A 14,069-nucleotide genomic window follows, 5' to 3' on the forward strand; every position below is an offset into this window, starting at 1 on the left:
GAAAGTCAACAGCCCTTTCCCTGAGCTAAGAGCAACTCTGGCTGAACATGGAGATCCAAAAATTCACTCTGGCCTGGACTGGACCAGGTGTGAGCCAACAGGATCAGATAAGAGAGGAAAACTGGGTCCCCAGAGCCCCACTACTTAGAATTTTGGTTTCCCAACCAGTTGAACCCTCTTCCTCCCCTGCCCCACCCCCAGGCCTGAGGCAACAGCACTGGTGACTGATGCATACACAGGCAGCCCACAGAGCCAGATTCTTCTCTATATCACCATGGGGCTGCCAATTTGTCTGCTAATCTTTGTTTTTTCTGAGAATCATTTTCCTCTTCCTGGAATCAGATCCAATGTTTAGGGTAATGGAGCAGCAGACTTAAACCCTCAGAGATGATTTGGTCTCTGTGCCTCTTTTCATCCCCACTGCCCTGACCTTAGATTGAGTCATCTGAAGAGTCAGTCACCTGTACTATTGCAGTGCTTGCTGCCGTGCTCAGGCACTGGGTCATGTCCACCTCTTTGCGACCCCATGGACTGTAGCCTGCCAGGCTCCTCTGTCCAAGTTAGTTTTCTAAAATGTGTTTCTAATCATGTCACTCCTACTGTTTTTAAAAGATCTTTGAGTAACCCAATTACACGGACTATTATTGAATAAATAAATTTGCTGTTAGTATCAAATTCCCCATTATCTTTATTTCCTGTCTTTATAGCCTTCACCACGATTTCTACCTATCTTACTTATGTGTTTTCTTACTTATTGTCTGTCTCCCTCTTCCATTGGAATGAAGTTTTCGTTTGATCAATGTTCTTATCTGTCTGTCCCCAAAATAGTGGCTGACACATGTTAGATAATAAATATTGACTGAATGAAGGACTCAATAAATCAAATTCTGTTAGCCACAGTTAATTCTTTTTTTCATAAATGAACTTTATTTACTTTAACGATTACAAATGTAATACATGCTTACTGTAGAGAATCTGGAAAGTAGAGAGAAGTAAAAAGAAGAACATTAAAACACCCATAATCCCACCACATTAAGGCAAACACTGCTCACATTATGTTCTATCTAAGCCTGTTTAAAGACCAAGATCTTTATCAAGAGTGCTGGCCACAAAGCACAATAGCCAAGGGGAGTGAGGGCAATTAACAACTGAGGAGGTCACCCAAAGGTCAGAGCTAGAAATTTCACACTGAGGGACAAGACAATGGCCACTGACAATAGATCAAGACTTCAGAAGTTGACAACAGAAGAACAAGTTGGGTTATGGTAAGAATGTAGTGAGATGATGCTTGTCAAGAGTTTAGCCCACTACCTGTCACATAGTACATAAACAATAAACATTAGCTATTACTAAGATTGTTACCATGGGTCAAAACGAATGGTTCAGGATGGAGACTATAAACAGGACAAGGGCCTTGGAGACCAAATTTAAGTGCTATGAGTTGGGGCATTATAGGGACAAGTATACTGGATGAAAAGGATGGTATTGGAGTGGGCATCACTCTCCTTATGGGCTCCCCTGCCAGGTGAAATGGGACCAGGGCTTCCTCAAGTTTGCCTGATGACATGTGGCAAGACACTCTAAGGTGTTTTTGAGGTAGGACATAGTTTCTCCTGCCTAGACTTCTCCCTGGACCAGGAACTAGTACTGTCCTTGTTGGTAATGGGAGTTCAGAACCTCATACAACGAACATTCTTGAAGTCCACGTTCTGATTGCTGGGGCAGGTCAAAGGCATGTGGGGTGAAAGAGAAGGTCAAGTCAACCAAGTGGGGGATAGGGTGGGATGCACCTGGAGGGGGTGCTGAAGGGGGAAAGGCCACAAGTTTTAATGATGTAATTGCATGGAATGAGTCTAGGAACCAGTCCTCAAGTTAGCAGCCAAGTTGGATATCACAGGAGAAGAGTCCAGGTAGCATTACTTGTTAGTGGGGGCCTTCTGATGGCCTGTGCTCTTTCGAAGGTGGTCGTGCAGACCCTCCTGAGGGTCTTCATGCTCTTTCAGGTAATAACAGCGTTTGGGAACATGCTGGTGCTGGGAGTGAGAAAAAAAAAAACAAAAACAGCAAATGTAAGAGCCATGCTTACTATGACAAGTGGGGTTTTACCTGGATAATCTCAATCACTTAGCATATCAAGAAACTTGGCCAATGTACCTTATTTGTATAAAAAGTGTGACCAAGGACTAGACTGGCCAAATTCCCTAGTGACCTGGGTCTACAACACATGTGGCTGTATGTGGGACCCAGCCTCCAAAACATGACCCCTCTTTTAGAACTGGACCTGGAATCAGCAGTAGAGAGTTGGGACTGAGCCCAACCAGTTCCCTCAGAAGATAAATCTTCTTTAACCACCCCCATGCCCTGAGTATCTTGGGTAGGGCAAGGCTCCACAAAGTTAATGGAGTTTGGGTTAATATGCCCAAAATAAGGGCCTAACCAGGCCCACTGACAAAATTCTAGGTTGGGGCTTATGGTCTAGGAGCTCAATGCTTCCCCCAGCCTCTTCCTTAGTCTACACAAAGGAGCAGGGTGCCTTCAATTTTCTATTCAGAAACCTTGAGTGTATTTCCCCATCATTACCTCCTCAGTCTGCTGCTGGGGGTTCAGTTCATTCTCCATTGCCTCCTCGCTATTCCGCTTACAGGGTGATGTCAGAACCTGGCTGGAGCTGCCTCGGGAATTCTTCTCTCCCGCCAGCTGGCACTCGGTATAGAGAGACCTATCTATCAGCTCCTTTAGGCTGCCAGCCACCTTCAGGAAGATCCGGCCCATTTTGGTGGCAACAGCTTCAGAGAGTCCTTCCAGGAACCTGGTCCGCAGAATGGCATCGGACCAAGACAAATGTCGGGCCAGCAGAAGGAAGTCAGTGGCATACTGCCTGACCGACTTCTGGCCCTGCTTGGGATGGCAGAGAATCGCACTGAGGATGTCAATTTCAGACAGGGAGTCATATAAGCCCTGGGATCTTCTCAGGAAAGATTTATCTTCACTGGTGAGGGGGTTTCCTACCTCCATCTGCAAGATGGACCACCTCTCTGCTGCCCCCAGATGAAGAGACACCAGAAAGGCCATTTTCTCTGAATCATTCAAAAATCCCTTCATTTGCTTCTCCTCATCAATCTCCACCTCCTCTTCCACAGGGCATGAACCCCGGGCTGCTTCCTGTTCTTCTAAGAGGTAACAGAGTGCTGGGGTCAGCATGCCAAAAGATGGGACTTCATCTGGTGGTGGCTTTACTGTTTTGCGGGGGGTGGTCGTTGCATGTGGTGTGGACTTTGATCCAGAGGCTGTGACATTGATGCGAGGGGCAGATGTTTCCCCAGAGTCTGTGGCTTTGATTCCCAGGGTAGACATCATTCCAGGGGCTGCGGCTGCCATTTGGGATGTGGACATGGCTCCTGGGACTGTGGCCCTCATTAGTGGCATGGACATCCCCCCAGGGGATATGGGTCTCAGAAGTGGCATGGACATCATTCCAGAAGCTGAGGCTCTCATAAGTGGTGTGGATGTGGCTCCGGAAGCCGAGACTCTCATCGGCGGTGTGGACATCTTTCCTGAGGCTGCGTATGTCGTTTGTGGCAAGGACGTAGATCCAGAACTCACAACTCTTGTTTGCAGTGTGGACATTGCCCCAGATGACAGGCTTTTCATTAGTGGCTTGGATGTCTCTCCAGAAGCCATGGCAGACATCAGTGGCATGGGTGTTACTCCAGAGGCCACGGCTCTCATGAATGGCTTGGGCATCCCTCCCGAGGCCATGGCTGTGGTTTGTGCAGTGGCCATCTTTCCAGAGGTTGGAGCTCTCATGAACTCTGTGGACATATCTTCAGAGACTGAGGGTCTCCTTGGGGGTGTGCACATAATTCCAGAGACTGGAGCCCTTAATAATGGCGGGGACATCACTCCCAAGCTGGGGGCTCGCATGGATAGTGTGCACACCTCTGCAGATGCTGCTGTGAGCATCTGCGGTGCAGATGTTGCTCCAGAGGTTGGGGCCCTCAACAATGGCATGGACACCCCTCCAGAGGCCACGGCTGTCATCTGAGGCGTGGACATCACTCCAGAGGCCGTGGATCTCATGAATGGTGTGGATATCGGCCCAGAGATTGGAGCCCTCATTTGTGGCGTGGACATCATGCCAGAGGCTGTGGTTGTTCTTTGCAGAGGAGACATTGTTCCATAAGCTGGGGCTCTCAGAGAGGTGGTGGCTGTCTCCCCAGAAGTTGGGGGTCTCGTTAGTGCTGAGGACATCTCTCCGGAGGACGAAGCTCTTGTGAGAAGTGTGGACACCTCTCCAGGGTTTGAGGCTCTTATCAGGGGTGTGGATACTGCCCCAAACCTCGGGGCTCTAATTTTTGGTGTGGACATCACTTCAGAGGCTGGGGCTCGCATCTGCAACGTGGACATCCCTCCAGAGGTCATGAATCTTTTGAATGACATGGACATCCCCCCAAAGTCTTGAGTGCCTATTGGCTGACTGGGCATCTTTCCAGAGACTGTGGATCTCATTAGCACTGTGGGCATGGCTCCAGGGCCCGGGGCTCTCATTAGGGGCATGGACATGCTTCCAGAGGCTGCGGCTGTCATTTGTGGTGTGGACACGTCTCCAGAGGCTGGGGCTCTCATTAGTGGTGTGGACATCCCGGCAGACGCAGCGTCTGTCATCTGTGGCATGGACATGGCTCCAGAAGCTATGTCTCTCATTAGCATTGTGGAGATCTCTCCAGAAGCTGCGGTTGTCATTTGCTGCATGAACATTGTTTCTGAGGCTTTGGATGTTGTTAGTGGCTTGGACAATGCTCCTGAGGCCGTAGCTTTCATCGGTGGCACGGACATCACTCCCGGGGCTGTGTCTCTCGTTAATAGTGAGGACATGGATCCAGAGGCTTTGGCTGTCATCTGTGGGGTGGACATGGCTCCAGAAGCTCGCATTTGTAGTCCGGCTGTCACTCTCGAGGCTGTGGCTCTCCTTTGTGACCTAGATGTTGCTCCAGAGACAGGCGCTCTTATTCGCAGTGTGGACACTGACCCAGAGGCTGGGGTGGTCATTTGTAGCACAGATACTGTTTCAGAGATGGGGGCTGTGCTGGATGGGATGGACATTGCCCCCGAGGCTGGAGCTCTCATTCGTGGTGTCGACTTTGCCCCACTGGCTGGGGCTTTCATAAAGCCTGTGGATGTGGCTCCAGAAGTTTGAGTCGTTGTTAAGTGTGTGGACATTCCTCTAGAGGCTGCGGTTGGCATTGGCTCTGTGGACATGGCTCCAGAGGTTGTAGACATCAGTGGGGTGGACAGTGCTGCAGAGTCCGGGACTGTCTTTAGCAGCGTGGACATATTGCCAGAGGCTGGGGTTCTCATTTGCAGTGTCGACCTTGCTCCAGAATCTGAGGCTCTTGCTGACGATGCAGACATCTCCCCGGAGGCTGTTGCTCTCATTGGTGGAGTAGGCACAATCTGAGAATCTAGATTTTGTGTTAACTGTGAGGACATAGCTCCAGAGCTTTGGGCTGGCATCAGTTGGGTGGGCATCCCTCCAGAGCTTAGAGCCATCATTAGCAGTGGGGACACTGCCTCAGCATCTGGGGCTGGCTTTGACAAGGTGGGCATTTCTCCAGCCTCGGGGACTGACAGGAGCGGTGAGGATATGGCTCTGGAGCCTGGAGCTGTCATTAGTGGTGAAGACTCTACTCCAGAGTCTGGGCCTGACATTAGCTGGGTGGACATGTCCCCAGAATCTTGGGTGCTCGTTAGTTGGGTGGGCATCGCTTCAGAAGTTAGGGCTGACATTATCAGTGAGGAGATCGCTTCTGAGTCTGTGTCTGACATGAGCAGTGAAGAGATCTCTCCAGAGACCAGGGCAGTCATTAGCACTTTGGACATTGCTTCAGTGTCTTCATCTGTAATTTGCAATGGTGACATTCCTTCAAAGCCTGAAGCTGGCCCTGGCTGTGTGGACATCTCTCCGGGGTTAACATCTGGCATTAGCAGTGGGGAGAGCTCTCCAGAATCTGGGGCTAGCATCAGTGGTGTGGCCATTGCTTCAGAGGATGAGGCTGACATTGCCAATGGTGATATGTCTTCAGAATCCGGTGTTGCCGTTAGTGCTGTGGACATTGTTCCAAAGTCAGGAATCGTCATCAGCCCTGGGGACATTAATCCATACTCTGAAGTGGAAAGCAATGGAGACAATGTTCCAGAATCTGAGGCTGGCATTAGCAATGGGGACAGCATCCCAGAGTCTGAGGTTGGCATCAACAATGGGGACAGCGCCTCTGAATCCGAAGTTGGCATTAACAATGGGGACAGTGCCCCAGAGTCTGACAGGAGCGGTGAGGACACAACTCCAGAGTTTGCTGTTCCCATTAGAGGCGTGGCCATGGTGTCAAAGGCTGGGGATGTCATCAGCTGTGTGGACATCCCTCCAGGGTCTGATGCTGAAGTTGAGGCCATAGACTGGACACTAGAAGGCAGAATTTGGCCCTCTGCTCTGTTCTCTAGCGTTGGTCCAGAGAAGGTCGTCTCCCTATTTTGGGTGTCGCCATTTTCCTCCCTCAGCACATTGCTGAACTGCCGTGAATTTAAGGGTATTGATGTATCTGCCATGGTCAAAGGACAGTGTGTAGAGAACCTCTGAAGCAATTATATCAGGGGTTCTGCTGAAGCCCAAGTGGCAAGAAAATCTGTAAACAGGAAACAAGTTTAGCAGTCAAAAAAGACAATATCAAGAAGATGGGGAAATAGACAAATGATTCGTGATGGAGATCTCTTATGGCTCTGTGGCATCAGAGATGGGCCTCTCAGGTTAAAGAAGCTGTATGGCATTAAACAAATTTGAAGCTGGAGCAACTATCCTTTCCACCCCTATCCTTTTCAAACCAACCGGCTCAGTCACACAACACACACTCTCAGTTTTATAAAAGCTATCAACACTGGCAACTTCAGCAGCCCAGAGCCTGGGAGGTCCTGGTTGAAATGAAACAGCAGCACCACCTTCTGGAAAATTGTGAGAAGTGCCGGTTCCTGAGCTATGCGGTCTCCCATCACAGCACTAGCAAGCCAGCCAAGGGCCTGGGTGAGAACACCCTTCGCCCGAGGATAACTATCAGTTCCTCGTGCTCATTGAGTCCTGCTAGTGCTTTAATCCCCATTTTACTACTCTAATGGCCCTAAATGTCTTCCTCAGGAAAAGGAAGGCATTTAACTGATCAATGAGAGTAGCATTCCACAAACTGAAAATCCTATTTATTAACATTTTGATTTTTAATAACAAAAATCACCACTATTACTACCACTTACTGCTCAAGTGTTCAAGGCAGTACACTTTAGTGTCTACAGTGTACCAGGATGCATAAGCATTACGCATTGGAATCTTACAATAGTAGCATTATTCCCATTTTACCAGTGCGCTCAGATTAGTTGGGGTTGGGGTTAGAATAAGATCACTGAAATACTAGAAACTGTTTGTCTTTGACTATCACTTACTCCTTGGGGTTGTCTATCCTTTAGCATCCCTAAGGCTACATTCAGTTACCTATCTGATGTCCTAGATCACGGTTCACTTGAAGCTCAGTCTATAGGAAGTACAAACTTCAAGCTTCTCTGACAACTGGGTAAGGGTGAGTGGGAAAGCCCAGAGCCTCACCCCTCTGGCCTACTTCCATAAGCAGCCTCCAATGGGGCTTCTTGGCACAGAACTTGGAAACTAACACACACATTACACAATGTTGACATGTCCCCTCAGCCTGCTCATGCCCCCAATGGAACACTTGCTCATTTGGAACAATGTCACAAAACTCATCAATCTGGTGCAGCATGCCTCCATAATAATATTGAGAATGCTAGCAACAGAAGTGCCAAATGCTCAACATTTCTTGAGCATATGATGACTGGCAAGCACCCTACTGGGCACTTTACATGCACTGTCTTACTTGGTCCCCACACACAGCAACACTGAGAGGTTTTGGTCATCCTCAGTGACAAGTCATCCTCAAAATCCTCATCTTACAAAGGAGAAAACTAAGGTCCAGAGAGCCTTCATAATTTGCCTGCAGTCACTTGGATTCCCAGGCCCACCCAACTCCAGAGACCCCCTAACTCTTCTCTGCTGTGCTATAATGATCCACCTTATCTGAAATACTGGACTCATGCTAGGACCGTGGTTACTCTAATAATTGGTGCAATGGGAAAGATGGGTTAAATGGGCAGCTGTAGATGACCACCCCCACCTACCACATCTTCAGAAAAATCCCTGAACATGCCACAGTTTCCCACCAGGCAAAACCCGGAAAGATCTTACCTTGCCAGTCAGGGAGAAGAGAGGGAGTAAGTCCTTTGCGCCCCTAGTTGTTTTGGTCTGGCCAATTTACTTATGCCCCATGCCCAGCCAGTTCATTAAAGTAAGACCCAGTACCAGCAGCTGTTCTCTGCAATCTCCCTTAGCTATCCCCTGCCACGCCCCCCTCCTGCCCGCCAGCCAGCCAGCCTGCCCACCCGCCCACCCGCCCCACTGCTCCTGACTTGCTAGTGCTTGCTCTGTCTCTCTGGTCCCAGATTCCTGCCTCTATATAGGCTCTGACATTTGCCTCTGGCCGCGTTTCACTTGACAGCCCTCCAGAAGCTCCGGTTTAGCACTTGGCCTATGCAACTCCACCCTTCTCCCCCTTGCCCCCAATAGCTGCACCAGCCCACTCTGCCCATCTCTGCCCATCCCAAAGGAAAGAGGAGAGTCACACAAGTAAAGAGATGAGACCGAAAGGGTCTTAGCTCAGGAAATGAGACGTGCTCTCTGTGGCTGAGCGGTCACCAGGGTCGTGGGAGCCAGGCGTTACCACCAGTGGGCTGTGGAAGAGCAGGCAGGGGATAGAGGGAACAGGGCTGGAGGCTGAGTGGAGCAGAGAAGAATGGGTTCAGGTGTGGGTAAGCCAGGGTTTGGAAGGATGGGCCATGGGGCTTAAGAGAGCCCAGCAATGGTGACAATTAAAAAGCAACTGGCACTAGTGTCAGAGACTCGGGGGGAAATCAGGCAACCAGCTACCCCGCCATAGGGTTAGAATTCAACAATGAGGCTCCAGGGCATCCAGACAGCTGGCAAGAAAAGCATGCCAATCTTAAGCATACCAGGTGAGAGCTTGTTCATAGAAGCAGGACTTCAGCCTGCTTTCTAGAACTGGGGCACAAGATCAGGGTAGAATTAACAGGAAGGTTTGCCACAGCCTTCTGAATCAGGAGCCCTCCAACCCTTATACTAAGGGCAGAAATGGTCCCTGAGCCCCGAATAGGGCAAAACCTTTTGGTGAAGTTGAAGTACCCCAGGGACTCAGAATCTAGGGGTTGGGGAGAGGCATTCAGCTTGTTATAAACCTCCCCATGCTCCAACAACCAAAGATAATTATCACCCAACAATACCTGGGCACTCAGGCTAAGCACTACACTTGTTTTATATCCTTCACACCTTGTAGCCACACCTGCAAGATAGGCACTGACTCCATTCCCATTTACTTTATGCTTTAGAAATTTTTTCCTTCATTTTCTTTTTTTCAATTTTATTTTTTACTGAAGTACAATTGATTTATAATGTTATGTTAATTTCAGGTGTATAGCAGTGATTCAGTTTTATTATATGTGTGTGTGTGTGTGTGTGTGTGTGTAATATATTCTTTCACAAATGGTGAGAGGTGCTTGGAGAAATTGTAACCAGCATCATACAGCCAGCACATGGCAAAGCCCTGATATGAGCCCAAGTTAGTCTGATTCCAGAATCAGACTAATTTCCTCTTTTTGTAAACAGACTAGTGATTAGAAACACTCCCCAAGTGCCACCATGCTCTTCCTACCCCCACTAGTTGTGATAATAATAATAGTAATAATAACAATACCAACTGACTTGGAACTCTTGCTACATGCCAAGAACTACACTGAGGGTTTTACACGCATTCTCTCATTTGATCCCAACATCTATCCTGTAAGCTAGGTGTTTTTAATTCTCAGTTTACAGATAAGAAAACTGAGTCTCGGCAAAGTGAACTGACATGACCAAAACCATACAGCTCCGTTTGACTCCAGAACTCACTGTAGTATACTACTCAAAGAGAAAACTTCCAGTCACTCTCCCCCTACCCTAAACCAAAAAAGTACTCACAGGGAACCCAACAACAACAATTATTATTATTGTTATACTTAATAATAACAGCTAATGTTTACTGTGCCAGGCGCTATGCTAAGCACTATACATGCAAAATCTCATTTGCTGCTCACAGCAGCCCTTTGAGGTAGGTATTATCCCTCTCATTTTCAGATGAGGCACAGAGAGATTAGTTAACTTTCCCAAGGTCACATAGCTAAATGCCAGTGTCAGAACCCAACCCACTGAATGATTAAACAAATCATTGTACATCTGCAGTGTCCAGTGAAAATGATTATCTGATTTTTATAAAATAAATATGTATATTTTTGCATAGAAAAAAATACAGTTTGGAAAGATGTATACCCAAATGTTAACAGTGACCATACCTGAGTGACTGGATTAAAGAGAATTTTTACTTTCGTTTTTCTTAGTTGTATTTTCTCATCTGTCCATATAAATATTATTGTATTAGAAGAAAAAAAATATTTTTCTTTCTTTTGAAAGGTATGTTCCTCTACAGTTCTATCTCTAGCCCTCTCCTTTCCTCTCTCTAAGGGCCCCCAACATCTCCCCACCCAAGTAACCTTTCTCCTCCAACAGGCTTAATTCTTGTATCACTGAGATCCTTGGTCAGTAGTGACCTCTAAAAACTGTCTCTAATGGCTTACTTTTACTTATTATTATTATTTTTAAAAAATCCAATTTCTTATTTTTCTACTTTTATTTATGCCTAAGAATTACACAAGTAATCTGGGAATATATTCTCAGGATAAAAACTTGAAATCCTACCTACAGATAAAGCCAGTCCTGTACCTACCCCACCCCACCCCATCCCCTCAAGTTCCATTCCTCTGTCTGTTCACAGTTGGGTGTGTCTCCTTCCAAACTTTTTCTAGCTGCAATGGCATTTGGAGTTCATATCATGCAATTGCTTGCAAAACCCAGGGTGCGCAAAGAGCTCCTGTTAGAAAACCACTCTGACTCTGGACACTCCAGGAGTTCAAGTTCTGGTTCACTGTGACCATTAATCATCAGCTGTCTTCTAAGGTGGCTACCTAGCAGGGGTGCTTGCAGGCTCAGGCCATTTGGATCCCAGATTTTCATTTTGTTTGTGCCAGTGTTTCTATAGACACAGAAAGGGGAGGCCTACTAAGGAAGGAAAAGCCCAGAAACTGCTGCTTAGCATCTCAGATCTCTCACGTCTGGCCCAGTCTACACTGATCAATACAGCTAGTAGAAAGTGTCACATGCCTGCTGCCTCACAAAAGGTAATTGAGTTTGGACTAGCTGCTCAGGGAAATAAGAATAAACAAGAGACAGTTCAATATGTCAACAAAGAGCTCTCCAGCTCTTGAAAATAAACTTTTCCTGAGATTCTGCATGATAGCCTCTCCCCCGGCACTAGCAAGCAAGCATCAGGATAACAGAAAAGAGACAATCTCAGGGCAGAGGAAGACCTGATCTACCTGAGGGTCTGCCACCTCCCTCACCCCGTTGCTCACCCCACTTCTCCAATAGCCCTGATGCTTAAAATGTCCACCTGGCTCTTTATAAATCAAAGGGGAAAGAGCTCACATTCATGGGATCCTCACTCTGCCAGGCACTGGGTTAAGCTCTTTACATATATCACATCATTTATCACACAACGAACCAATGAAGTGGGTTTTTTTTACCCTCATTTTATAAATCAACTTTATATCACATCATTTATCACACAATGAACCAATGAGGTGGGGTTTTTTTACCCTCATTTTATAAATCAGCTTTAAAGAAAAAACCAAATGGAGAGAAAATAAAATCAAGTAACTCACCTGGGCTCCCACAGCCGAGACGGGGTGAAGCTGGGCTTGTCACTCGCGACTGTCTGACTCAGCTGGTGCTCTTAACTCAAAGGAGAGTCACACACTGTCTTCGAGTCTCTGAAGGGCTGTCATATGGAAGAGAGGGTAGGTGTGTTCTGGGTAGCTCCAAAGAGAAAGATTTGACTGTTAGTTGGGAATTACACTTTCATTGGATGTGCTGCAAATTCCCCAAACAACATGTATATGCATGTCCAACTCTATAGGGAAAAGAACATTTTAAGAAGAGCAAATGGAACTGCCTTGCATTAGCTGCTGTCCTGTGCAATCGGAGAGAACAGGAGGGATATCAAAGGACTGCACATGGGCAGCATCCCAATTTTCTTAAAGAAGGAAACTACAGACCAGTATACTGTAAACTCCAGAGCTGTAAGCTTGATGTCAATCCTTGGAGAGATTCTGCCACAAATTATGAAGCAGGTAATTTATAAGCACTTAGGATGGAAGTGGTGATAGAAGGTACCTAGAGGTTCTAGCAGAAGTGAAATTAAACCAGGTTCCCAAGACTAGCAGCTATCACAAACCAAAAACCTGGGAAGACTGACAGTAGGTTGCCAGGTTTTTATTTTTCCAAGTAAAGGAACAAGCAAGACAAAACAACCCCAAACTATCATTTCCTAGAAAGGATTTTCTTTAAACACAAAAAGAGAAGCAAACAATCTCAGGATAAGGGACAGCTCTTTCAATGAAATAGGTTTTGCTTTACGAAACACTGGCTACATCGTCCTCAGGCTTTCTCATTGCACCCGAGGACTGAAATAATTTTCCTGGAGGATGGGCACTTATCCAAGGACCTTCTTTAGGGAATCCCTCACAGTGAAAATATCAACAAAGATAAGATCAGATACCTGTAAGACAGGAAATCTTTCTGGCCAGAACTGGGAAGAACAGAGTTTGACCTTAGCCTAAGTGAGGATATTAACATACATAAATAAAGTGTGCACATAAAGGAACATGAGAGAAACAGAACTTGCCAAGTGCAAATTCAAGCCCTGCTGGGCAGAATTTGGCCAGCGCATTTGACTTTTGCCATCCCTTGGATCACCCGACTGTCTTGTAGGAATATTTGCCTGATGCCATTAGGCATTTGGCTCACAAACCAGTTTCTGACTTGAGACACTCCAAGCAGCCTTCAGATTATTACTTGTCTCTCCAGGGAGAGTTCCTAAAGGCAAATGAATGCTCAGTTGGCTCAATACTATAGCCAGGCTGGGGTTCTACAACAATCTAGAAGCCTTGGTCCCATCCTGTTCGACCCTCTCATCAATGGTGTGAAGAAGAGCACAGATGGATCTTTTACACAACTATTCTAGTGCTGAGGAGAATCTCTATGTTTGGCCTAGGAAGTAGATTTACATTTTTAAATCCCATGGTTTATAATCTATGTCTCTGCCTTTGGGCATTTTCTCTCCTGTTCTTCGCTGCCAATATAGGAAGTCTCTGCAGTGTGTGCTCTTCGTGGAAAATGCTTAGCGACGGCGTGGCTGCTATGGGCTCTGCTTGCTGAAAAACAGGTAGGTTTTTCTCTACAAAGTGCTGAGCCTTCATCTCAGACCTGCCATCTTTCCTCAGGTAACTGGTGTCAGTGGATACTTCTGGAATTGGAAAAGAGGACAGACTGATGTCCTCTTATTTGTAGAATCGGCCCTATTTCCAACAGAGTGTCAATTGGACTTTGACCTCATCTGTTGACCTTGACCTTATTTCTGAAGGTGAAGGCAGAGCAGTTTACAGTACCTGCCATACTCCCTCAAACTGCATTTCTCTAAATGTGGTTGGGAAGCCCTTTGCATCAGTCATTCCTCTGTGAGGACTGTTAAAATGCAGATGCTGAGCTGGGAGGTGGGGCTCCACATTTAGAGAGTCAGACTCAGTAGGTCCAGAGGGAGGCCAAGGAATCTGCATTTTGACCCAAGTGATTCTGAAACCCTCTAGAGTTTAAGAACAGCTGGCTTAGGGGTCTGGACACCCTGAATATTATTTTTAATTAATTAATTCATTTTAATTGGAGGATAACTGCTTCACAATATTGTGATGGTTTCTGCCATACATCAATATGAATCAGCCACAGGTATACATGTGTCCCC

General features: G+C 46.8%; 1 protein-coding gene across 7 annotated transcripts in view; it reads right to left on the bottom strand.

Annotated features, from left to right (window-relative positions):
* Window positions 1-908: 908 nt before the first annotated feature.
* The window catches only part of RTL9 (retrotransposon Gag like 9), a 48,747-nt gene continuing 35,586 nt past the window's right edge, over window positions 909-14,069 (bottom strand). For 5 of the 7 annotated variants that reach the window (XM_043460054.1, XM_043460053.1, XM_043460055.1 and 2 more), the window contains 3 exons: window positions 11,935-12,088; window positions 2,581-6,680; window positions 909-2,033 (listed from right to left, as the gene is read on the bottom strand). In XM_043460054.1, coding sequence (XP_043315989.1) covers window positions 1,917-2,033; window positions 2,581-6,603 — 4,140 coding nt within the window. In that variant the 5' untranslated portion in view covers window positions 6,604-6,680; window positions 11,935-12,088 and the 3' untranslated portion in view covers window positions 909-1,916. The remainder of the gene's footprint in view (window positions 2,034-2,580; window positions 6,681-11,934; window positions 12,089-14,069) is intronic. The other 2 variants (XM_043460059.1, XM_043460056.1) reach the window with 1 other exon arrangement.

The sequence above is a fragment of the Cervus canadensis genome, chromosome X (genome assembly GCF_019320065.1).
Source record: "Cervus canadensis isolate Bull #8, Minnesota chromosome X, ASM1932006v1, whole genome shotgun sequence".
Classification (NCBI taxonomy): domain Eukaryota; kingdom Metazoa; phylum Chordata; class Mammalia; order Artiodactyla; family Cervidae; genus Cervus; species Cervus canadensis.